Source organism: Haplochromis burtoni, unplaced genomic scaffold (genome assembly GCF_018398535.1).
Source record: "Haplochromis burtoni strain Fernald_Lab_line unplaced genomic scaffold, NCSU_Asbu1 Contig_373, whole genome shotgun sequence".
NCBI classification, from domain to species: Eukaryota; Metazoa; Chordata; class Actinopteri; order Cichliformes; family Cichlidae; genus Haplochromis; species Haplochromis burtoni.
In genome coordinates, this window is record NW_024582734.1 from 426,639 (window position 1) to 453,241 (window position 26,603).

At 40.6% G+C, this 26,603-nt stretch overlaps 3 protein-coding genes across 5 annotated transcripts in view; 2 read left to right on the forward strand and 1 right to left on the reverse strand.

Moving 5' to 3' along the window:
- Positions 1 to 66: 66 nt before the first annotated feature.
- On the reverse strand, positions 67 to 21,525 carry hpn (hepsin). Of its 2 annotated transcripts, XM_005943816.3 has the most exons (13): positions 21,327 to 21,525; positions 19,387 to 19,529; positions 10,806 to 10,913; positions 10,584 to 10,625; positions 10,161 to 10,290; positions 9,955 to 10,074; positions 9,725 to 9,765; positions 9,276 to 9,441; positions 8,773 to 8,963; positions 7,833 to 7,928; positions 7,432 to 7,574; positions 7,084 to 7,248; positions 67 to 1,597 (listed from the first exon to the last, which is right to left on the reverse strand). In XM_005943816.3, the coding sequence occupies exons 2-13, from the start codon at positions 19,421 to 19,423 to the stop codon at positions 1,553 to 1,555; spliced, it is 1,284 nt and encodes a 427-aa protein (XP_005943878.1). In that variant the 5' UTR covers positions 19,424 to 19,529; positions 21,327 to 21,525; the 3' UTR covers positions 67 to 1,552. The 2 variants fall into 2 exon arrangements, with proteins under 2 accessions (XP_005943878.1, XP_042084927.1); XM_042228993.1 differs by lacking the exons at positions 19,387 to 19,529; positions 21,327 to 21,525 and adding an exon at positions 13,354 to 14,888.
- LOC102297764 (uncharacterized protein C14orf93) lies at positions 2,586 to 6,097 on the forward strand. Its single transcript, XM_005943815.3, has 7 exons — positions 2,586 to 2,967; positions 3,162 to 3,223; positions 3,323 to 3,420; positions 3,502 to 3,620; positions 3,751 to 4,068; positions 4,175 to 4,233; positions 4,323 to 6,097. Exons 1-7 carry the CDS (start codon positions 2,689 to 2,691, stop codon positions 4,429 to 4,431), a joined length of 1,044 nt encoding a protein of 347 aa, XP_005943877.1. The 5' UTR covers positions 2,586 to 2,688; the 3' UTR covers positions 4,432 to 6,097.
- A 605-nt stretch (positions 21,526 to 22,130) lies between the features above and the next one.
- The window catches only part of LOC102298388 (lachesin), a 19,286-nt gene continuing 14,813 nt past the window's right edge, over positions 22,131 to 26,603 (forward strand). Inside the window, exons 1-6 of one of the 2 annotated variants that reach the window (XM_014340583.2) lie at positions 22,131 to 22,241; positions 22,334 to 22,476; positions 22,709 to 22,791; positions 22,890 to 23,095; positions 24,742 to 25,002; positions 25,419 to 25,730. In XM_014340583.2, the coding sequence (XP_014196069.1) occupies positions 22,187 to 22,241; positions 22,334 to 22,476; positions 22,709 to 22,791; positions 22,890 to 23,095; positions 24,742 to 25,002; positions 25,419 to 25,730 (1,060 nt within the window). In that variant the 5' untranslated portion in view covers positions 22,131 to 22,186. The remainder of the gene's footprint in view (positions 22,242 to 22,333; positions 22,477 to 22,708; positions 22,792 to 22,889; positions 23,096 to 24,741; positions 25,003 to 25,418; positions 25,731 to 26,603) is intronic. The other variant, XM_042228994.1, reaches the window with a different exon arrangement.

The window sequence follows — 26,603 nt, forward strand, 5'->3', positions numbered from 1 at the left end:
TCTGTACTGTTATTTTATTTAGCTGAATTTATTTATTTAGCTCGAATGAATGAACAATGAATATTGTTACAAGATGCCTGCGGCCAATTAAAGCTTTATTTCAATGCAACACTCAATGCAACAATTACATTTTACAATATTTATAGTATGCACATGATAAATCCTGTAAGTGTAAAACAATTTTATTCCACATGGTGGTCCTAAATAGTAACTATTAGACTGAACAGACTTGATTGAACTGCAGTACTTCCTGCTTGGTAAAATCTGTTTACAAGTCAATCTTACCACTGACGCCTACATCATAAAAAGATGTTGATGTTCTTGATGTAGAATATTGAATCATTTATTTGGGTCATGTATAAATTCAATTTTCAGCAGCCACTCTAATAAGTAAGAACAAAACCAAGATATACAGTAATGTGTGTGCGTATATGTGTGTAGGAGGAATAAAACCAGTTAATGTGATGGGACACCTTTAGCATTTGAAAGTTGAAAGTCACAAGTATAAGTATAAAAGTCTGCAAAGTACATATTTAATAAGAACATGATTATAGTCGGTATTGCACTGTTGGCTCTTCAGATCAGCAAGTCTTTTAGACATGTGTAAAATGTCACAAATAAACATCTACATAAACAAGACACTGACTAATATTTACAAGGCAACAACAGAAAACTGATTGATTTTAACTGTAATCTGTATGATTTATTATTATTTTTATTATAAAAAAGTAAAGCTACTGCATATAAAAAGATATGGCGTGTATCACACACGTACAGGTTGAACTGTAAATGACTGTTATGAGTTTTAAGTTTAAAAAACAGAAACTCCAGGATTTCTCTACATGTTAATTAGCACTAATCTCTAGTTTTCTGTTAAGACCAAAGTACTTTAAGTATTTAGTACTAATTGATGATGCAGGGTGCACTCACTGTGGCTTGCTGAGTAGAAGGCTGCAGGAAGACCAACACTGAAGAAAGTGACTTGTGTGGGGCGAACAAATAAAATCTCCACATAAAGAAGAATTTCATAAAATGAGGCTTGAAATTACATCATGAATTCTTCAAACAGACCTTATAAGTACGCAATTAACTGATGTTGTATTTATAGGTTTACTTCTGGTAACTTTTTTTTTCCCACAGAAATGCAAAGAAAATGGTGTCAGAAAAATAATGTAGTTTACAAACTGTAGTGGTTCTGATTACTGCAGTGAATCAGTAAGCTCATCACTTGAGATCCTCATGTCTGGGCTCTGTCTGTGTATCCCTGCAAAGACATAAGCCTCTGCTAACATTTGATAATATGTACGGTATGAAGGTGTGACACAGTCACACCTTCATGTGTGTCCAGACTTTTCACTCTACAGTAAAGGCTCGGAGAGTTGTTAAAATCCTCAGAAAAATGCTTCAGTGAGAATGGAAGGCTTGACGAGAGGGGAACATCACAGCCTTGTTTCCCCCTGTCGTAGCACCTATGTAGTCACAGTATCACTTATGGGGACTGTCCATTTTGTCATCCAAGAGTGGAAAAAGCAGAAACATGAAAGCAGGAATCTCATGTCCGTGCCATTTTATGAACACCGGGTGAGTTTTGATAGTTCTGAGGAAAAACAAAAGCAGAATTGAACATGTTATAACAGGATGAAATTCTTAATTGTATCATTCTATTCATCTTAAAACATCAATATTCAGCAATTTTATGCTCCCAACATTGTGGAAACAGTTTGAGGATGATCCCTTCCTGTTGCAACATGACTATACACAAAGCAAGGTCCATAAAGACATGGATGAACGAGTTAAATGTGGAAGGCTGACCTCCACAACGTCCTGACCTTAATCTTACAAAACACCTCTGGCATGAATTGCTGCAGAGACTGCGAGCCAGGCCTTCTCATCCAACATCAGTGTCTGACCTCACAAATTGTGCAGGCTCATCAGGCCAGGCAGTGTTTTTCCAGTCTTCTGATGTCAAGTTTTGACGAGCCTGTGTAGTCTAATTTTTCCATTCTTTGCTGGCAGGAGTGACACCATCACTCCTGTGGCTGGTGTGCATTCAGAGATCTGCATACCTCTGTTGTAACAGGCCGTTGCCTTCCTATCAGTTTCTCCATTCTGATGTTTTCTTGAACTTCAGCAGGTTATGTTGCCCAACATATGTAAACACCACCATTGTGTTTCTGTTATTATTAGAAGATAATACAATTCAAGTAATACAGTAAAACGCTAATAAGAACATCACCACATGAAAGTGGGGGTTTTGAAGTAAGCAGCACAGTGAATTGCAGCAGAGGTGCAGGTAGAGATCAGGAATTTGTAGGCAGCACATAAAATCAGGAACTGCTGGGAATCTATGTTGAACTTGAATTTCAGCTAGTTTTGCATGTCAGAGAAGCCTGGCACCACCCAGGTAAGGTGGAGGCTTTCACACGCAAATGAAAATGCTGTAAGTTATAAAAATGCAAATGAGGTTGGGGGCGGGGGGCGCCACACCGGCCGGGAGTACCTGTGACCTTAGCCTCGCATATAATTGGATGAGGTTTCCATGTGACCAGGATCTTGCAGGTGATTGGAGGAACCTCGCGAAGAGCGTCTCTTATTACCATATAAGCATGTTATTCTCCGCTTGGTGAGAAGTTGTCAGGCTGGGTAGATTTAGGACACCGTGTGTTGGCGGCTTGGATTTTCCGTGCAATGCCGGGACGTCGTTTCTCTTCCATCGCTCCGGGAACTCCTCCGCACAGACCGGGGCTGGCTGCTCCGGACAGCAGAGACCACAAACTGCTCACTGCTGTGAGAGGGCTGTCTCGTCAGCTGGCTCGATTTGCTGCTGATGTGAATGACCAACTAACAGCGGTAAACGCAAAACTGCACTCCATAGACGAGAGGATGACCGCTTTAGAAGAAGTAGTGAACTTCCGCGCTTGTGTGGAGGAGAAGAGGAAAAGACGGGCGCACAATCCCAAGATTGCGGTATGTATGTGTGCATGTATGCGGCGTGTGCGTTAAGGAGGCAGAGGAGAGCCGCACAAACACCCCGAGCAGGAGAGGCAGAGAGAAACCACCGCTAACTGCTAAGCTCTAAACGACTAGCACATCTGACGAACTGTGAACAGCTGGATGAGAGAGTTTGTTCATAAAGTCAATTATGGTGTTTTATTTTGTAGGAGGCGGTGCGTCGTTTTCATAACGCCAAGGGAAATCGCAAGCGCTACAATCCCGAAGAAGGGTGAGATATTGTGTCGTGTAAGTTGTACAGGCTGTGTAATACATATATACTTAAATATCTCAATGTGATCGCTGACGTGTAAACATCTGGATTTCGCAGACTGAGCTCGCCTCACAATGAGGCAGTCACGTCTCATTTGGTCCAAGCTCTGGCTGAAAGTCCGGATTTGCACAACGTGGCTAGAGATGCCATTCTATGTAAGCACTGTTTGTGCTTTACTCTTTTACTGTAGCTTTGTCTGTTTCCAGGTTTGTGACATGCTCTCTTAATGGTTCCAGCTGCCTGTAAAACATACTATGAGACCATACGCAGGAATTTCCGCTACAGCCAGCCGGACCTTGCAGCCCAGGCTGAAGCAATGAAGACTGCAGCCCGCAGCCGTCAGAGAAGGAAAAGGGTAAAGTTATCTGATGTGATTTAAACTCACTGACAGTACTGCTGTACTGTTTTTCAGTCACATTAGTGCACAAACTGTCACCACACAGAGGTTGCACATCCACAACTGTATGTACTGCCTCTGCTTACAGCTGCTGGAAGCCAGGCAGGGAGTCCTCAGTGCAGATGAACTGGACTTCTGGAGGGGTGTAACAATTGATATGATGTCCGATGAGGAGGATGGTGCTGTTGAAGGGGTGGCTGGGTGGATTGTTAGGCCTCCTTCCTTTCGAAGCAAAGAACTCACGGATCTGTGTGCGACTCTTCAGGCTAGATTGGAAGCTAATCCAAAATACACATCTACACATCACAGACGTCTGCATATTGGACCGGATTCAGACAGAAATCCTCCAAACGCATACAATCCAGATGCAGCAAAGAAACATTTCAAAGAGCATCTTATCCCCCAGGTTGGGTGATGGTTTTATTAACTACTGCGTAGCACTCAAGCTTCCTTATAAGAATATAGATGAAAAAGATTATAATCCAGTTTGTGTCTTGGTGTGTTTTTTATAGAGAGCTATGAATCATCACAACTTTGAGAACGACTGCACTAGTTACAAAGCTGAAGAACTGTAAGTTTAAAAACAAAAGCATGAGACACATTCTTCTGTTTAAATACCTGCTGTATGTTTTATGATGTATTTGCTTTGTGTTTTGACAGACTGAGCTCGCCCGATGACACAGACTTGTCTCCTTTGGACGACGCTCTAGCTGAAAGTCCAGAACATCACCGCGTGGATAATGAGATCCTCCGTGTGACTGTGGCCTAATGAAATGAATTAAATCTCTGACTGATTGTCACCTCAAGTCATTCTCCACACTACCACTGACCTGTATACATTGGGGGGGGGGGGTTCTAAATGTATTTATACCAAACATTATATTTTATATTGTACACTTTATCTTTGGTCTCTTATAACTGTCTCAGACTACATAAAGTTACTGACTGGTGAGATTAGGCTGTTATAAAATCATACAATCTTGGCTTTTCCAGTCAAGAGTTTATCAAAGTTTTGATCAGTGGTTGCCAGTTTAGAGTTCTAGTCAGTGACTTAACCTTAACGATTTTGGGCCATCAAGGATACGTTGCTGACTAGAACAGCAGAGCTGAAATTAAAAGGAAATGCTCTTTTGAACTGGTCCTGAGCCTCTCTATCACAGTATGACATGAAGCTGATGTACAACAGTCCATTCTTTCCTTTTAGCGTCTCAATTTTTCCTCTCAGGAGATCATCAAGCCTCTGAGATACAGCAGTAGCTTTCTTTTTTTATCACACAATTATCCATCCATTTTCTTAATCATTGTCACAGTTGACATAGGATGACAAGCAAATCCATTACAAAACTGCAGGAAATCACTCTCTTATCCAAACCTGCTGCCAGTTTGAAATTAACCCGACAAATATATTGTTGGGTTCTGGAAAATCGTGAAGAAGAAGCAACCAGCAGGATTTAACCAAGAACTTTGTGGCAATGTTCAGGTATCAACATGGTTCAATGGTGGTCACATCCTAGAGGACTCTGAGGACTGCAGTCTACATGTTGTAGCTGATTATGGTCATACATGACTGGCCTGTGGACTACTCTTGTTAGTGCTGTTATTGGTCGTTGCCAGCAGCAGAGAAGAGCAAAGTTAAAACACAGAAAGAGCAGAAGTGAAATAGTGTCCATTGTGTCTGTTCTTTTCATGCTTTATGTTTTTGATATGTCTCTCGCGCTTCTCTCGTTTGTGGTGAACACCACTGTTCCAGCCCACTTTTCAACCAGTTAATGTTCAACCACATTGAGGGTCCATGGAGGACGGCACATATTCATGTTTGCAATAGTTGCATACCCCTTTCCCTAGTCAAATACCTAAAAGCAATACCATAAAACAGGTTTTTAACTGCTGCACCACTGTGCCACTCCACGAAACACTTTGTGAGATAAAGTGAGTGTTGTTTTAAGTTTTATGCTTGCCTATTTATTCAAGCTGACTTTGCTCTTTATTGTGTTTTTGCACGTGTGTGTTTGTGTGTGTATGAGATCATGTTGATGGTGCTATAAAAATCTACTTTATTATTACCAACTGATCCAGTAGTTTCAGCTGTATTTGCATATTTGCACTTTCTGCTCACAGGAAACATAAATATATAGTCTTGGGTGCAACTGCAGATTTACAGGCCTGAGGATGTCAGAAGTAAACCCACCAGTTCGTAGGTCTGGGAACATTATTGCCAAAAGTACTTGCTTGTCTGCCTTCATATGCACAATAGCTTGAGGGACATCCCATCCTTAAGCCATAGGGTTTAATATGATGTTGGCCCACCCTTTGCAACTCTTCTGGGAAAGCTTTCCACAACGTCTAGGAGCGTGTTTATGGGAATTTTTGGCTATTCTTCCAGAAACACATTTGTGAGGTCAGACACTGATGTTGGACGAGAAGGCCTGGCTCACAGTCTCCGCTCTAATTCATCCCAGAGGTGTTCTGTCGGGTTGAGGTCAGGACTCTGTGCACGCCAGTCAAGTTCTTCCACACTAAACTCGCTCATCCATGTCTTTATGGACCTCACTTTGTGCACTGGTGCAGATTCATATTGGAACAGGAAGGGGCCATCCCCAACTGTTCCCAGAAAGCTGGGAGCATGAAATTGTCCAAAATGTCTCAGTATGCTGAAGCATTAAGGTTTCCTTTCACTGGAACTAAGAAATTGAGCTCAATTCCTGAAAAACAACCCAATGTCATAATCTTCTTTCCCCCAAAGAGAGTTGCTGTTGTTTCCCAATCACTTCCATATTGTTACAATATCACTAACAGCTGACTGTGGAATATTTAATAGAGAGGAAATTTCACAACTGGACTTGCCGCACAGGTGGAACCCTATCACAATAAAACACTGGAATTCACTGAGCTCCTGAGAGCGACTCATTCTTTCACAAATGTTTGTAGAAGTCTGCATGCCTCGGGGCTTGGTTTACACACCTGTGGCCATAAAAGTAGAATCATTGACACCTGAAGTCAATGATTTCTATCAATGCAATATAGTGCAACTGCAATACAAATGTAAATCAGGAATGTGTAGTCCAGAGGCTTCTGACAAGTCTCTTTTGACACAGACTTGTGATTATGAAGGTGTTTACCTAAGCCTGTATACCAGTGGATCAGTATTTATGACAAATCACAAGTGATTTTTCTTGGTGGCTTCTTCCAGTGACAGAATGTGAGCGAATGTAGTCACTCCTTTTCAGATGCTAATTAGATGTGTTCAGACTTCCAACTCCATCCCCTGCAAGTGATTCATTCTTGCACAAGTGAACATCGCATGTTGCAAACAATTAAGATCGAAAGTGCTGGGACTGAAGGAGATTTGGCTGAGTGGATGGGGCTGCACAGACAGTTTTTATGCAGTGTCCGATGAAATGAAAAATGGCAGGACTCTTACCCTCATGGCTGAGGATATCCAGGGCAGAAATCGGGACACTCTTGTGTAGACACCAGGTTTCTTGGACATGGCACAGCCAGTTCCCCAGCTCACTACTCCTAGCAGACGATATCGAGTGGTCTTGGACAAGCAGTCTTCAGCCACAAAGGGTCCACCACTATCTCCCTAAAACAACAGACACACACTCACATTTTAACTACCCATGGGAAAATATAAGAGAAAATCACATGCATGACACTGATATAACATCAAACCAGTAAGTATGCCAATTTATATTCATGCCAGTAAAAGAAGGACTTATCAGACTAAACAAAAGTAGACAGAAATGCTGCATGAGCACAATCTGACCTGACAGGCATCAGTGCCTCCTTTCTCATAGCCAGCACAGAACATACTAGTAGTGATCTGGTTGTCGTAGTAGTCAGGAGCATTGCAGACGGCGTCACTGATGATGGGGACATTGGCTTCCTGTAGAACATCTGCTAGATGGCCTATAGTTTAGAATGATCAAAATTTAAATATGAGCAACTGTGTTTTTACCTGAATATAAACAGTCACGTATGAATAGTTGTTATCGTCACGCTACTGAAACCTTTCCCATTATATTTATGTTATTGTTATTTAGTGCACCGCAGTATTCATGCAAAATATGATAAGTTTAAATACAAAAACAACGACTGAATGCAAGAAGACGACGTTCTATAGAAATATTACCAAATTTATCAATAACTAATGTAACGTATACTCACCATAGTACCCTACATTTCCCCAGCCTGTCACTGTTCCCATCTGTCCATCTATCAGCCTTTGGCCATATGCAGGTAGGCAAACAGGCTGGATGTATTCTACACACAGAGACAAACATGAAACACAAACAAATATTTATTAACAAAACAAATGCATACATTTAATGAAAATAGCAGGCAGTTGATTTTGTCACATTTCATTAACTCATGTCACCCCCTGAAGAAAGCCAGCCATTCCTACCTTCCCTCTTACTTGATTCCCCCAAACCCCTCAGCTGTTCCCCTTTCATTCATGCTTGCTTGTTGACATCACCCAAAGTGTTTCCATCTTTTCTTTTCTTTTTTTGCAGTTCTAAATGTTGAACACTAGATGTCAGACATGATGTACTGGAATAACACTTGTAGTAGATGACAGCACAGAGATGTAACAGTATCTGACGCACTTCATCTCCTATCTGCAGTCTTTCTCAATTAGAGTAATTGAAGTAATTAGTTCAGTGCCTATAAGGTATTGTCACATTAGATTTTTAAAAACCTGTGATTAATTATTTCATATTTCAGAATTTTGAGTGAGTTGTTTGATACTTTTTCCAGTATTTTATTCAGTATAAATACTGTTTATGCTCTGATATTTATTTTCTCTCCCCCCCCTAAAATCTTGTAACTAATAATTGATATATATTATATATATTATAATTATATATATATAATAATATATTATTATATATTATATATATATATAAATATTATGTGTGTGTGTGTTTTTAAAATATGTAAAATATTCTGCACACAGTGCTTGTTTAAGTTTTAGTGTCACCCTAAAGCATCAGGAACAACCAACAGTTGCAAATTTTTTTTATCCTGAAATAATTACGTTGGATCAAATTTAGGAGGTAAGTTACTGAAACCAGGCAGATTTTGATGATGTGCAAATGCGTCCTACCATTGAAAGTGAGAGGCTGAGTGAGGGCCAGGACAGCGATGTCTCTGCTGTTGTCGTCAATGTTAGCATCTACAAAGGGCAGGTAGCTGCTGTGGTAAACAATGGTCTTAACCTCCGCTACGTTGGCATTGACAGGTTTATTGTAGATGGAGCCCAACAGCACACGCCAGCGATTAACAAAGCGATACCGCCTAGCATTAGAAGAGCAAAAATAGGAGAGCTGTGATGTGTTTTTTTATGCACACAAACATCTAAATTTCCATGCAAACACTACGTTAAACAAAACAGCAGGCAGAGCAGTCTGATGATTGTCCCTATGTGGCGAGGGCAAAATACACACACAGCTATGTTGAAAATGAACTTTTCATAGAAGTAAAATTACAGTTTCATTCAAACTGTCTGTACAAATTTATTAAACATTCATGTATGCCTGGGATTTTCCAAAAAGCTACAATAATCCATCAAGCTGTTGTTTCTGTGTTAAATCTATCTGTTTCACTTACTCTGGGAAGCAATGAGCTGCAGAAACAATCCAGCGGTCTGAGATAATGGATCCTCCACACTGATGAACACCATCGTACTGCAAACTGACTTGCCAAGGCCAGCTGCCGTGCCTGGCGTCCACACCACCCACTATACGGTCTGCCGCAAAACTACGTCTGCCGCAGTCTGGTTTAAGATAGTAACAGTGAGGAAAAAGACCAGTTACTTTTTAAACTCTAGTTGAAAGACTGATATATTATGGACAAGAAATCAATGAGAATAGCACCATTTAAAAAAGTAAACAAAGCAGACAATAGCTTAATAAATACATGTGAGATTAGTAGAAAGAAGACAAGAACAGACCGTGTCTGGGAGCTCTACACACTGTGAAAACAGTGTTGGTGTTGGGTGTCGGTGTATAAAGTGGGCCAGTGTGTCAGACAGAATGAGTGGAGATCTGCGATCTTACCTTGGCACAACAGTGTGAGAACTTCCCGGCTTTCACAGTCACTGAAACAAAGACGGACAGAGTTAGTAACAACCTGACACAGAAAACATCCAAAAACTGAAGCCAGTGTTCGGCTGTCCTCTATGTTAACAGAGAAGACGAGTGAAAGAAGAGACAGGAAGAGCAACAGAGAGGACAGTGTAGTAGAAGGGCAGACCGCTGACAGACAGCCACTCAGGTGTATGCGTTACCATGGATACAATGAGTCTTTGATTTTCTTGCCATAGCTGAGCTCTTCCTGTCTGACGCAGAAGAAGTCTCCAGCATCGCCGCTGGCCTCTGACACGGCTGTGACTGAGTAATTCACCACGCTGAAACAAGCACGCGCACACATTAGTCCCGAGGATGACAGTGTGTCACACTGAAACAATGAGATACAACTGTGAAATTACCACACCTGACAAATCCCACTTCTTCACAGCTGATGCTAGCTAGCAGTTCATCAACTGGGGAGGAACACACCTGACGCCACCTCCTGTGAGTGGAGTCGAAGACTCTGAGATGCTGGTCAGGTGAATTTACCTGAACTGTGGGGAGTTGTAAGAGCAACTTTTAAAACTACTGGTCCAATAGCACATGCTACTGTAATGTAGTATTAATATATAATATATATATTTATATATATATATATAATTATAATAATATATATATATATCATATATATATATATATCATATTATAGTTAATGCTTTTATATATATACATATGTGTGTGTGTGTGTGTGTGTGGGGGGGGGGGTTTGACGGTTCACGGTATCACTAATTAAAGAATGAAGAAAAAAGAAAGAAAGACATACATTCAAAGCTATCAGTAGACTCACCATCATACTGTTCTATGTCTTCCTCCATTGTGCAATATGTAACTACAAAGTTTAATAAAAACAGCACATCAGTCTGTTACAGCAAACAATGAAAGCATTTGCATCATCAGACAGAGCACAGAGCACAGAATATCAACTGCTTGAAATATCAACAGTAACAGATTATGTTCGTCAACACTTTTGAACCAAATGTGTGTAGGTGTGCAAGAACTGCAGTCTGACCTACGGCCCAAACGGCTGCTCCAATGGCTCCCAAGGTCATCAGCGTTACACACACTCCAATTACCCGACAGGGGGTCAGTACACAGGTCAGAGAGATGCCCCTGCTCCCTGCACACACACATTTGAGGACACACAAACAAGCATACATAAAATAGCAGAGGATAATATAAAAGCATCTTTGCACAGCAACACACTGACAAGCACAAAAGCTCGCATGCCAACATGCTTGTGCAGCACTCCAGCTTTTAACGTTACATAACACACCAACAAATACACTTTGCTGAAAAGGTGATGAAATCTAAAAGAGTAAATAGTGAGCTATACTAGCTGCGTAGCTGCTGTGTAGTTCATGTTTTTACTTTCCAGCTGCCCTTCAAACCCTCACAGAGATGGCTCAAGCCCCAGTGAGAGCAGACATACAGCACATTCCCTGGCACAAACTGAAAAGTACAAGTGACACTTACTGATCAATAGTCTAAAGTCTAGCATTTCTCCACCAAGCAAGAACAAACTCTTCAACTATGATATAGTGCCAAAGCTGTCCTGAGTGCACGTACTGTCTGTTTGTGTTGCACCTGCACTGGGGTGTCGCTCTCAGTGTTTCCCCTCCTGTCTGCTTTTCTCTGCTGTGAGAACAGCTTGTCAACTTGACCTTGAGTAATTACTCATTTTTCATTGCACACATGTGATGGACTGAAAACCTAACAGTATTACAGCATTTTAGTCTCAAGTTCCTGGTATTGTGTCGGGTTGCTCACTGTCATGATCTACAACCATTTGGTCTGCAGTTTGTTGTAACAGTTTCATAAGTCCTGTTCTTGCTTTGACAAGTTTGTTAAACTTCACTCAAATAATAATTAAGAAACTCGTTACGACAACTGTCAGTCTGCCATGCAATCCCTTATAGTGAATTATATGTCTCCCCGTGTCTCTTCCCACTACCAACCATTTACACAAACCCACTGTCGTTACAATCTTCATCAAGGTTATAACTACAGCACATCTAAAATCAGATGACTTGCAGCTTCAAATCTTCACTACTGTACTTCCACTTCTCCTCCTCCTTCATGTCCTTGGCATCCACAGTGATACAAGTATAAATAAAATACCCAACCACACTGACTATATCAACTTATATTTCACTTATGATATACTTAAGCACACCAGCATTAGTATAGTTATTAACTGGCCATGATGAAACTTATGGAAATACTAAACTGTAATATGTCAAGTGGCTACTTGAGTATACAAGTGCTTCACAATTTGACAAGTCATTTACTGTACTGTAGCATCTTTACCTTATAGTGTAAAGAACCTTAAAATGTACTCCTGATTTTAATAATAAAATCCAAATGAATTACTCCAGAACACCGCATTCTAGCCTCAGCTATGTGAACAAGTGTTTAAAAGTATTGCTGGTCATTTCATGTTCAAGTCGTTTTAATAAAGACAGGAATACAGAGATCTAAGCTCGTTTTAGATCATGGGGACAGATGCAAAGAATACCTACATCTTGTGGTCAGAAGTTTACAAACACTCATCATGGGCATTGTGATTTGAGCCTTTCCATTAATTTCCTTGACCATTGTATGTATGCTGTACAGTCAGTGGAATGATTGTACAGCATACATCTTTAAAGCAGCGGTCCCCAACCCCCGGGCCTCGGACTGGTACCGGTCCGTGAGTCGTTTGGTACCGGGCCGCGAGAGTTGAGGCTCAGGTGTGAAATGTATGGTTTTCAGGGTTTTTATCAGTTTTCAGTGTCATTTTGTTATCGTTTTTATCGTTAGCTCTGTTTTACTGGGTCTTTTCACGTGTGTTATGAATAAATCTTCTTTTTTTCGGTACCGGTACTAGTTTTATTTTGTTATATTTATCCGCGAGACCTTAAAGGCCGGTCCGTGAAAATATTGTCGGGCATAAACCGGTCCGTGGCGCAAAAAAGGTTGGTGACCGCTGCTTTAAAGTATTTAAAAAACAAGAATTTGAACAATTTATTTTGGATTTTCTCAAATCCACACAGCATCAGGAGCTGAATATGTACACTAATATTAGTTAAGTTTGAGGTCAGGGCTTTGAAAAAGCCATTTCAGAAGCTTAACATTACTATACTTTGTACATTCTTAAAATTTTTGATGTGTGCCTGGATCCTTGTGCTGTTGGACTATTCAGCTGTGTCATAGGTTCAACCATCTAGCTAATAATTTGAGGTGAAGAACCTGGAGGCAGTCCATCTTCGTTCTTTCATCACTTTGTCCAATGTATCAGTACCACTGGCAGCAGAACAGCAATGATGCTACCACCACCATACTTGACAGCTCATACATTTTTCTTAGGTTTGAAAACCTCACATTTTCACCCTCAAACATATTTATTGCCATTTTAGCCAAATAGTTCAATCTTTGTCTCGTCTGATCATAACATGTTTGTCCAGAAAGCATTTGGCTACAAGTTTCGAGCTTGAAGATGTCAATTTTAGAAAAGGAACTTCCTTCTTGCTCAGCACCGACTGACAAAGTGATGACATATCAGAATAACTTGTACTTACATGCAATTGCTTAAACTGAAGATCCTGTACTCCGCAGTAGTTGAGAAATGGCCCATTACGTGTCTGGTATGAACTTCCAGATCTTAATCCTATTGAAAATCTGTGTTCTGTGTTTAAAGGCCAGTTCAATGCCAGGAAACCAACCAACTCTTCTGCTGTGAAGAGTGGTCACATGTCCAGCCAGAATTATGCCAAAGCTTGTTTATGATTGTAAAAAGCATCTGGTCAAGGTGCACGCTGCTAATAGACATTTAATCAATATTAGTGGGAGTCTGTGTAACTCCAAAATAAATACAAACTTGTGCACTCGATTATTGTTTTTTAAGTCATTAAAGATGCATGCTGTACAATCGTTCCACTTTTAAAAGAGAACAGTTCATAACAAAGCCCAGAAATTACCATGACATTCCCTAAACATGATAACCATTTCAAGATGTCTGAGTAATGAGTGCACTTTCAACAATATGTCTCATTTTTCTGCATATTTTTAGTCTTTACACGTCACCCTGGCTCCTTTGCTTGACTACCTTACTTTGATGTAGTATGGCAGATGATGGATAAACCTAATGATACTTCAGAACACTAGTTTGGATAAATTAACAGTTTAGACAATCTGTCTTATGATGTGACTCATTCTTAATAACAGTGAACAGTATGAAAATTATGCCTGTGTCCTCTGCAATTTTCAAACTGCAAATCCATCAAAGGACCCTTTGGTGGGCGGTTCTGACCTCCAGAGTTCATGCCTGACATCTGTGGCTCAGACACATTGAGTTGGCCTACACATGTCACTGAAACAAACATGATCAGGTCATTTTAAAGGGTTCTTAAATGGTTTTCTTATTAGATCTACTCCCCATCAGCCCTCCTGCCCCACAGGTACTGACTTTATGTGGATTTTCTGTCCAGTATGCGATCAGCAGAAGTGTAACAGCAAAATTTAAAAAAATCTTAAAAATTGCATTAAACTGCATTAAAAAGAAAATATAGTGAGACTGTTCAATTCCACAGTTGCTGAATTTTTATGTTGTTATCAAGAAACGTGATAGTTGTGTAGACTTGCTGATCCAGGGACCTTAACCTTCTACTCTGCTAACTCCTCACACTGCACAACATAACCTCTCCCTGACAGTGGCGGTCCTAGCCTGTTTGGCGCCCTGGGCGAACATTCCCTTGTCCATCTTCCATTGGTTTTAATTTTGCACTCCAGTATGAACACCCATCCCCCAACTCGAGGATCACCACAACATAACCTAATAGCCCTACACCTTAGTTCACAGATATGCTTTGTCTAGGGTTTATTTCTTGGATTTCGCACAACCCGGGATTCAAATCATGAATACATAATAATACATTATGGGCTTGGATTTACAACATTATGAATGAAATGTGCTCTATTTGGAAACAGCTTTTGACCCTTTCGAAGGGTTGTGTGTAAGACTTTAAATCTTCAAACTGTAAATTATAAATTTTAAATTGTCATTGATCCCTTTCCTAATGTATATGTTTATTTTCTTACTCTTCTTATATTTATTGTTTGTTTACTTGCACTGCTGTAACTGGAGCCTCGTCGTCTCGTCTCTCTATATACTGGACTGTAAGTAGCGGAGATGACAGTAAAGTTTACTTTGACTTCAGCAGCGAGCAGGCGCACCGAGGGCTCTCGCGCTCTCGCGCTCACTTTTCGTGTATAGAATTTCGAAAAAACATCGGTGCAAATTATAAGTCTGTATTATAATGTCTGGTGTTTTCGTGTTTGTTGTTTTGTTTTTATTTTGTTTTATTTTGCGAGTTGGTTATTAGACGCCGCTCCAGCCAGCCAGAGAATCCCCCACCGCCCCGCCCTCTCCTCCCTGTGCCGCAAGCAGCAGGCGCACCTCACAAACGGAGGGCGCCCTTACTCCCAGCAAATGGGCGATAGAAAACCGATTGGTGCCTATGCCCATTCCCAATATGCGCTGGCATGACGTCGAGGCAGCATGAGTACGAGCAATTTTATTTATTTTTTGGTCGATGCCCGTGATGCCGTCCCCCACCATGATGCCGCCCCGGGCAACCGCCCGTGTCGCCGGTATCAAAAACCGCTACTGCTCCCTGACTAACTCTACCTGTACACAGATGCTTGAAAACTCCCTACGTCTTTCTTGCCTCCTGCCTCTCTTCTCTTTGTACCTTTTCCTTCTCCTCCTCCCATTCCATACCTGTCCTCTCCTCCACCTCTCCTGTCCTCAGGCTTCCCATCCAGCTAAACAATGGTGTTATTGTTCTTTGAAACTGTGATTAACAGCTGTGACCCAAAGGTCAGAAGGAGATGGTGAAGATAGAAACAGAGGTATAGAGATGTATGATTAAGTTTAATGACCCATGTTTGCTTTTTCACATTTTCTTTCCACCATACCTCAGCTCTAACAAAAACATGCCAAAAAGCTATTTTTGGCTGTTCTCTTTTCACAAAGAAATGTTGTTGGTTTTTACATTAGATGTCCTTCTTGGCACAACCCCACAGGGATTTCTGGATAGAGCCACTACACTACTGCTGCTTTAATACACTGCAGCCCTGAACATTGATAGACATCCAACGGAGACGTGAGACCAAAATATGTCTAACTCGGTCAGGTCAGACATTAACGGAGGTATACCCCTCCATCTTCCTATTACAAACTCCATGTGATGGCCAGCTGAGCCCACTCAAGAGACAAGAGTAACTGTCTAGAGAATTCACAGCGAACTAGTGGGCATAGTGTTTCCTGCCACCTGCACACTCCAGCCATCAACACCCACACATAAATCTAATGTGTTTGAAGAAATGACAAAGCATCATATAGACTTGTTGTTTAGCTACATGTAATCATATTCTACATGTGAATAAAGGTCACTTTCTAACTATTTCTCTCTCCAGTATACCCAGTTTACATGTGAAACATCTCTAAACTGGTGCCACTCACCCTTCTTGTTCCTCATATTGGCCGTTCCTTCTTTTTTCCAGCTATACTTCCCCGCATGCCATTTTCCTAATCACAAAGCAGGTCAGAACAAGCTCTCCATTGTATCTACCTCTACCTGAGACCCACTTTTCTCTTGTGTGTGTGGGTATACATGTCAATGTGTGTATTATGAGGCAGGGCTTTCTGAAATCGCTGTGGTCTTATAGTCAATGATTGGATTAAAATAGTTAATGTTCCTATAAAGCACTGAGTGTAGTCCATATGAATGATATAAGGAATATACGCTACCCTGAAAGAACGCACTAGCAAATCCTGTTCATTTATCTTGACAGCTAACCCAAACATAAAAGCTACTAACAAAAGTTTTTACAAGATACAAAGTCTGAGCCCTGAGCTCTTGCTAACAACAAGCTTAGTCAACAAAAACATTTTAGTTAGTGCGTGTTAGCAACATCACTGTTTTGGTGTAATTTTACCATGAATTCCAAATTTAGAGCTGCTACGAAGTGTGTCTGGATAGATTGTTGCCATGGTTTGTTGTCTTTATGGCAAATAAGGGTAAGAATGAATCATAATATAGTGCATGACCAATCCACAGAGACGTGCAGATCATCCACAAACTCTTTTATAGTTTCCAATGTCTGTTCTCAATCATGAGTCACATGTTAGTCATTCTGTGGGATGTTGGACGTTATACTTTTAACATCGCATGTAGCATCTGACTGCTGGTTAAAAAGCAACAGCTATGCACCAGATGACAGGTTAAGCCTCCCTAAACCAAGTTAAAAAACACAAAAACACAACACCACATGACTACTGTCATGTTACCACAGTGCATTTTATGATACGCTATACTGCCAAAAGTATTCACTCATCTGCCTTCACATGCACATGAATTTAAGAGACATCCCATTCTTAATCAATAATGAAGAATTTAATTGAATATGTCAGCCCACCCTTTGCAGCTATAACAGCTTCAGCTTGTCTCAGAAGGCTTTCCACAAGGTTTATAAGTGTATTTATTGGACCATTCTTCCAGAAATACATTTCTGAGGTGAGACACTGATGTTGGACGAGACGGTCTGGCTCACAGTCTCTGCTCTAATCCCAAAGGTGTTCTGTCGGGTTGAGGTCAGGACTCTGTGCAGGCCAGTCAAGTTCTCCCACACTAAACTCGCTCATCCATGTCTTTATGGACCTTGCTTACAGAAAAAAATCTGATAATTAATTTCTTTATTTTGCTGTGAACCTATTGTAAAAAAAAAAAAATGTGGGTGAGACTTTTATCAGTAGGAAAAACTATAAAAACCTATTTAAACTACAGTTAAAGTAAAAATATCTGCCCTCCGTCACATTTTTAAAAGCTGTTCAGTGGGCCGGATCGCAGTCTGTCCAATTTCAGCCCCCCTGCCTTATGTTTCACACCCCTGTGCTATGCTAATGTTTATTAGGTCTGCTGACCCTCTCCATTCCTTACTGCATTGTCAGCATCTAATGTATCATCCTTTATCCTCTAAGCAGCGACATTTGGACATGGGGAAACCAGGAAGATCAGATATTTATGTAACTGGTTCATCAAAACAGGTCTGATCTTGCTTCAACAAACACATCCCCTGCAATATAAATAGGAAAACGGTTTAAGGGGTTCGCAAAACGAACAGAGGAATGTCCATCATCAAGTAAGCCTAGGTGTGGTACAGTAGGAGTGGGATAATAACAGTACAGGAGCAGAAAGAGACCTCACACACAGCTAAAGTTACAACACGAGCTATGAGTCATACATGTAGCGGTCATTATCACACAAGACTAAAATTAAACACGAACACAGGAAATATTAATCTAATTAGACAGACACACTATCCTATGAGAAGAGTGTGCTTACACGCATGTGCATATTTCCTTTTCTTTACTTATTCACACTTACGTGGTATATAATCATGTAGAGGTTGAGACAAACACAGATTGCCTCTGAAAGCTGATGACGTACCACCTAATCTTAGCTCAGACAAAAACAAAATTAGCCACAACATATGTGACACACCTAAGATGAAGTGTGTTTTCCATATAATTACACACATTAAAGACGCAGCCTGTGTTTGGGTGGACGCCTTTTCTGTGAGGCATTAGTGGTTCGCAAACCCATGCTGAAACACAGAAAGTAAATTACAGCAAAGCCTTGCCAAAGGAGAAGAACCGAGGAAGATGTGGAAATCATTTTAAGGAAAACTTCATTTCCTGGGAGACTATCGGCTTCAATGCTGGAAAGCTGTGCCTCGTGTAAGGTAAGGAAAGCAACTTATTATAAGTAGCACATTTAAAAGAGATAAAAACAGTGTTTTAGGATTAAAATGATAAGAGCTCTTGAAAGGTCACATATTTATGTAGACATCACAAACAGAATGTCACAGTTCATACTGACACAAGTGCCTTTCAGCAATAATATGGCAAATAATCTTATCTTTCCTTCCATAAATTACAGTCAAGTCATTTGCAGCTGTAAAACTTGCGTATAAAACTGTGCCACATCACATTTTAGCTAATACCAAAAGACAGGAGGACATGTGGAGTCTCTGGTTTCTTTTTAATGTTGGTTTTCCCTGATGCTGTTGGAATAAAACAAGAGAACTAAGGTTACAGTAAGTAGTTAGTTTACGATTGCCAAGGGATGATGTTGTTATTGCAGTTAGTATATTGTGTTACAGTTTACCGTGCTAGTGTGCAAAGGACTTTGACATATCAGATTTCTACTTGGGTTGGGTGCTTATTCTTGTTGTAAGAGAAAAACATCAGCCAGTTCAAGTATATGTTTTTCACCCTTAAAGAACCTCAAAAATAACTCCAGTGACTATCGTAGAGACAGCCAGCTTTGCAAAAAGCAGTTAATGGTTAACTGTCATGTGGACTGATGTCTCTTCCCAGACACAGAAAGTAGGCAGCATGGGCTGCAGCATGACCAGCGCAGCATTTCAATCTTCAGACATGTATGCATGCATGCATGCATGCATGCATGCGTGCGTGCGTGTGTGTGTGTGTGTGAAAGGCAGGAGATAAGACTGCAAAGACTTGTATATTTCACATGCGCACTCACCCATCTTTCCTTCAGTCACAAATTTTTCAGCATACATTTGTGCACAACAGGAAGCAACAGTCGACAGCAGCAGTTTCTTCCTTTCTCTTCCTCTCCTTGACTCCTTGAGGCAGATGGTCCAAGTCCTTGGTGCTCCCTTTTGTCTGGCAGCATGACATTGATAGGATTGTGTAAAAAAGATAAAAAAATCGATAAAGCGGGTAGTATAATATTGTACTACAGTCTATCTTTGGGCAGAAACAATTCACTCAAAACCTGCTTTGATAAATTTTATGATCTCTAAAACATCTGATCTTTATATTTTCAATTAATTCCTGAAACTCTGAGATGTTACAGCAGCTGTTAGTCACTGACTTTGTTTAATTCGGAGGATGTATGTCTATCCTCTATACCCAAGACCCGCACCCCTCCAGGCTTTCCAACAAGTTCCTGTTACATTGGGCTCGACTATGAATTACACCCTCACTTGCCACTTTATTAGGTACACCTTGCTAGTACCAGATTAAATCCACTTTTGCCTTCACTACTGCCTTAATTTTTCATGTCATAGATTCAACAATTTGTTGGAAACATTTGGTCCATATCCACTCGACAGCATCACACAGTTGCTGCAGACTTGATGGCTGCACATCCGTGCTAGGAATCTCCTGTTTCATCACATCCCAAAAAGGCACTCTGTTGGATTGAGATCTGGTGACTGTGGAGGCCATCTGAGTACCATGAACTCATTACAGTGCTCAAGAAACCAGGCTGAGATGATCTGAACTTTGCAACATGGTTCATTATTATAATATTCATTATTAAGATAATCCACATCATTATACCACCACCATCGGCCAGAACATATAAAACAAGGCAGCGTGGATCCACGCAACACCAAATTCTGACCCTATCAGCAGAAATCAAGACTCATCAATCCAGATAATGTTTTTTCAGTCTCCTATTATCCAGCTTTAGATTACAACACACAGGATAAGCCTGTGTGAATTGAAATCTCGACTTCCTGTTATTAACCAATCTGCTTCGAGGTTTGACAAGTTTGGAGATTCTCTTCTGCATACCTTCGTTGTAATGTGTGGTTATCTGAGTTGCTGTTTCCTTTCTATCAGTTCAAAGCAGTCTGGTCATTCTCCTCTGACCTCTGACATGAACACGGTATTTTCTCTCACAGAACTGTCACTCACTGGACATTTTCTACTTTTCTGACAATTCCCAGCAAACCCTGGAGATAGTTGAGTTAGAAAAATCCCAGCAGATCGGCAGTTTCTGAAATACTCAAATCAGTCCATCTGGCATCAACAACAATCTACGTTCAAAGTCACTTAAATCCTTCCTCTTCTCTAATCTGATGCTTGGTTTGAACTTCAGCAGGTTGTGTTAACCATGTCTGCATGCCTAAATGCATCGGTTTGCTGCCAAGGACCTAAAAATGTGGCTAGTGAGTGTAATTACATGTGCGTAATAACAGATAAGTGGATGATGATCATTTAAAAATTAGTTACAATTTTTGCTGCTTTTGAAAAAGCACAACATACATACAACATACAAATGAGATCGCTGAGATCTGAAGATCTCATTTAAAGTAATGTATCCTGGCTGTATAAAAGTCTATCACATTGCCATTCTATACATCACAATGTAAAACCTGTGCTGTGACGTTTGAAAAGTGTTTGTAGGCTAATATTGGCAGTGAGTATTGGAGACTAATTTAAACCGCTGAGTGTCACTGATTAAACAGGTTAAACAGACCCAAGGGCATTTTAAGAAGCTCGCCATATAAACTTTAAATAATTAAAATATCACTGCCAACTTTAGTTTAGACTATTTCAAATAACTTGAGCAAGGTTAACTCCTTAAGGAGAAAACGAAATGAGCGTGACTGCTAATAACCAACAAGGCTTAAAGACATCATTCAAATCGCCTTCCAGACAATGACTCACCTGTCTGTTTTCCTCAGCTACAGGTGGAGCCTTTCGCTTTAAAAAGATGTACAAATCAAAAGAAGGCCCATAAAACCTCTAATAGGAAGAAATTGGATAGCAATTTTAAACGCCAACACGGATAAATCCAAAACTTTCCGAGCTTTTGCCAAGTAAATCCTTCCCCCCCCCCTTTTTTTGCTCTCTCCACAGGTTACTGACCCCAACAAAGAAGACGAAGAAAAAACAGTAAATAGCCGATTTCTACGACAGCTCTTCCTGTCAACCAAAACCACCAGAGCTCGCTTCTAACTGGAGAGAGAGGAACATTTGGACGAATTAAAACAAACTTTTAGTTTCGTCGCTCTGTGTGTGCGTGTGCTGTGGTCGTCCTGCGAGCGGTCATCTGCGCACAAGAGAGGGGCACGAGTGACGTCAGCACACGTTTCTGAGTGGACAAACCGCGCGCGAGGGCTCTCTCGGGACCCCTACAGACCTGCCGCAGCTCAACGCACCGACATATAAACACAAGCTCACTGAGACAAACACTGTCAGCTGTTATTTTGTATATTATACTGAACTTGTTGACCTCAATGTCACTGAGTCAGCAGATGCATGCAGTATCCACCAGCCGGCACCCTCTCTCTCTCACACAAACACACACCAAGTTCTCTTTACTGACATGAAAGCCTAGTCACGGTCCTAGTTCCTCGTTGGCAGATAGTATAAAAGGGAATTTGACATTTGACTTACACATACAACTGCACTGAATTACCCAAAGACTAGAAGAGGACGCCTTGTTAGACAGTGTGAGAGTGAAGCCAAAGAAGGTTGGGAGGATCAGAGCACCACAGCTAAACAGACAGCAAAGAAGGCAGAAGATGCATGGAGGCATGGCTCACAACTGCTGGCTCTTGGTCACACTCTCTCTTAAAGGTAGGTACATATATAAAAGCGCTGCAGCAGTCATGCTGGGATGGTTAGACAGTGATGGTTAGAATTTAGGGGTTTTTTTGTTGGTATTCCAGGTATTCTTGCTGGTGATTGGTCAGTTCATCTCCCATCTGGTCCCATCTGTGCTGTGATTGGTTCTTCCATAGAAATCTCGTGTTCCTATGACTACCCGCAGACCTCCAATGAAACCAGGGAAGAGGGGTGGCCCTCTGCTCAGGTATTTCAATAAAGAAGGCATTGTTAGCAGTTATACTGTGCATTAAGAGCTAAAAACTGCAGTCAGAATAAAAACAAGTGTCAGTTCTTTGATAAAAACTAGCCAAAATTAGTTTTTATGCTAAGCTTACAGGTGATGTTTTGGGTTTGGTTTGAACAGATACAGTCAAGTTAATCTAGAATTTTCCACTTTACAGTATCCACTGATTTAAAAAGCTCTGTGTATCTGTCAGGGTGGAGGAGGTGAAGGAGGACAAAAGTACATGGTTTTGTCTGAGATGTGGTGCCTTGAAGACAGCCGGTGTATTACGGCAAGGTAACAATGATGTGTTGAAGTCACAGAAACACACACGAGGGTGGAAGTAAAGAGCACAGGTGTCTAAGTCTGTCTGCTTGTCCCTCTGTCTGTGTTAGATACGTGTACCACAGCGATCACATCTTCCCAGATCCATCCTACCAGAACAGGGTGCAGTACCTGGGAGAACCAGGAAGCAAGGTCTGCTCTCTGAGGATTACTGATCTAAGGCAGTCAGACAGCGGGACCTACGTGTTTTACCTCATCACCAACCACTCCACAGAGAAGATGCCAGAGCAGGCCGGCGTACAGCTCCTGGTGGCAGGTGTGAACCTTAAACAAGTAAAAATATCATTCTCATCGCTAACAATGATACTGTGCAATCAGCAAACGCATCGTCCCCCCATCATTCAAAAGCTTTTATAGATTTGCAAAGTACGCAAGAAAAGATACCTTATTTTATATCTATTTTTATGAGTTTCCTCCTGTTGTCATAATCATTTTATACCCTGGATGAGTCACATCAGTATGACCTGGCAAACCATTAAAGACAAACCACACATCCCTTCTTATTATTTTCTATGTGCATTGTGGTTTTGTCTGTCTTTCTCTTTCTTTTGCTATGTATTGGTCAACTTCTCTGTAAGTAAGATAAAAAGAAACTTCTCTGTAAGTTGCTCAACTTCCTTGTCACAGAATATATCTCTGTTTGCTCTGTTTCTTATTTTGTTTTCTTGATGAATGGATCTGAGTGTGATTCCCTGTTGTCAGAAACACAGCGCAGTCAGAGACCAGCATTTACTGTCCAATAACCTAAAGCCAAACCTAAAGCTAGCAGCGTTTACAGTTTACCTTACTGTATTTCTTAAATGACTGCTTAGCAAAGCTCGTTGCTTTATCTAGCACCATTGCAATATTCAGTAACAGTTTCCTTTGTGCAACCCTTTGTCTGACATTTTGTGCTATTTATGAGAAGCTGAAGTGAAACCGACGACTTGTTGGGTTTAAGTAATCTTGATGTAAGACTCTGTTACGTAACCTTTGATGCTTTTGAGGTTGTAGTCAAATTACTCTTAGAGCTAAACATTAAAGACGGGTTAGTATTTGCAGAGCTTGGGAGAAAAAGATATTATAACCTGTTGAGAGGCAATCGAGTTGAGTTTGTCTGTCTTACATAAAGCTGGTGTGAGAAATGACAGCAAATAGCTATATGATTATGTTAAGACATTGTGGAATAATAGTGTTTAGCATTAAATTAAAACACATTCCCCGTGTGTGTGCTTTAATATGAGCCTCTCAGCTCTATGTCTTGGTATAGCTTGTCTGGTTCTGCATGCATGTGAGAGCATCAGTCCTGTCCTTTAAAACTGGTGGTCTTCTGTGGATCTATAAAGAAATTAAATAGTACATACATAATATCACATGTAATAGTGATATGGCCCAAAAAACAAAGGAATAGAAAGCATTCATAGTGGTTTCCTCCTACCTTTAAATAGAAAATAGGCATGTACAAATGGTATATAAATCACTCCACCCATTGGCTTACCAACCACTTTTTTTTAGACTCAAATGTGGTATTTTGGTTGTTGCATTGTTGGACGGGTACCTAAAGACTACAGACACCAGGCTGTAAGTGTACTTCCTTCTGCTCTATTTGTGCATTTTTACATGTGCACCTATGGAGGCTGACTCACTTTTAGAGTCAGCCTCCAGTTACCGTTAGAGGAACTGTTTTTTTTTTTTTTTTACTTTGGCTTTGTTTTTCAACTGCAGAGCTTGTTCCTTGAATGCTGTCCTCATTAACAAAAATGAACTAGTTAACTATTAGGATAGTGTTTTACTCTGCAGAAAGCTAAAAGTTGTTGACTTTTAGCTTTATGTAATTCATGATTGTTTTTTCCATTTGAATATATGAAATAATAATCTCACCACATATGTGCTTTGTCTGTTTCTGTTTTTTTTTCCCTTCAGACTCCCCCAGTGCAGTCACTGCCTTAGCAAATCCATCCAGGGGCATCACAGAGGGTGCAACCTTACGTTTGGCCTGCTGCAGCCCTGCAGAGTCACAGGCCAATGTGACTTGGCACAAGAGCACAAGTAACAGCGTAGCACACACTGGACAGGTGTGGAATATTACTGAAGTTAAATCAGATGACTCTGGCAGCTACTACTGTCAGATGCAAACTGGAGCCAAAGTGCATAACTCAACCATGCTACCAGTTGATGTGCAGTGTAAGTCAAGCTTTTGTTATAAATGTAAAAATCAGATCAACATTTATATACAAGGTCATTCATCTGTTTATTTATTTAGCTTGTTTTGACACACAGAACTCCAAAGAGCAGAAAGAAAATTTTCAAGCTTAAAATATGTGCTGCTGACGAAGCATTTTAACTCTTTCTAGAGAAATTCTAAAAGTAAGAAACTTCCGCATTAAGCCGGGGTTAACCTTTTGTAACAGGGATACAAGCAGTGCTCTTACAGAGTTTTTATTTCCTCTGTTTCCTCAGTATTATTGTAGGGCCTTTACTTTACAATATAAAGTGCCTTGAAGAACTGTTATTGTGATTTGGTGTTATATAAATAAAACTGATTTGAATTGAATCAAACTCACTTGAAGATTTAACTTATCTCTAATGCCTCCTTCTAGATGCTCCTCGAAACACAACCATCTCAGTGTCACCTGCTGGACAGCTAGATTACGAGCTCCCCATGACTCTGACCTGCAGCAGTGATGCTAACCCGCCCGTGCACACATACATCTGGTACCAGGGTGCAGCATGTCTCAGTGACGCAGACAAAAGCTTTCATCAAGGCAGACGAACTGTAGCTACACCCACAGGAAGCAGCCAGACATCCAGCAGTGCCAACATCACCACTGAGGAATCTGGGCAGCACTGCTGTGTGGCACGAAACAGACATGGATCTCAGACTTTCAGTATAACGCCCAGAGCCTCCAGAGGTAGGTGTATGAAGAGGCAGGTCTTAATATAATATTAAGACCTTTCCCTGCCTACACCCTAAAAAATTATTCAGGGGCTTAGTAAATATCATTATAATTCTAAGTTAGATGACCTTGATTAAATCTTTGAAAATCACAAAAGTGTTATCTTGAGTTGAAAATACTGAAAAGAATGCTTAACCCTCTGATGCATGAATTATGAAAGCCTTGGTCAAGATTTTTTTCTTAAGTGCTTTTATTCTTCTCAGGACATGAAAAAAAATGTTCAACTCTTTTTTCCCCAAAAATATGTTTTTTTATAAAGTTATAAACTTGTCCACTCCAGTGGACTACATGCGCCTGAGCACTTAGCATGAAATACTGTGAATTTACTATAAAAATTAATTACCGTGTGTTCTATTGTAAATATACAAACACTTGTTTGCTTGTATCCTTTGAAAAACATCTCAGCAATTTTTTTTGGAACTTTCAACTCATAAGGCCCCAATGTTTAGACGTAAATAACAAAACCAATCAACAGTCCTAGCTGTGAATCCTACACCTGAATATGGCAAACTATCTCCACCAAGAGAAACATTTTTGAGTCTACACAGTTCTATAACGATGCAGGACAGTATTACCAAGCCCTTAGTAGCATGCTGGAAGAAAACACAAACTGACATCTTAGTCTCTGCATCTCCGAACACTTCTGTGTTCATCACACCTAGGCTGTCCGTAGTTCCTATGTCTCTGTTCTGCTCTGGCAGCCACTCTCATCATCACTGGACTTATCACTGAACTCATCATCACTGCACTCATCAATGAAATCATCATCACTGGAGCTGGATGGAATTTCCTGGACTATTCTGTACGCTGCCTTATTCTTTGCTGCAT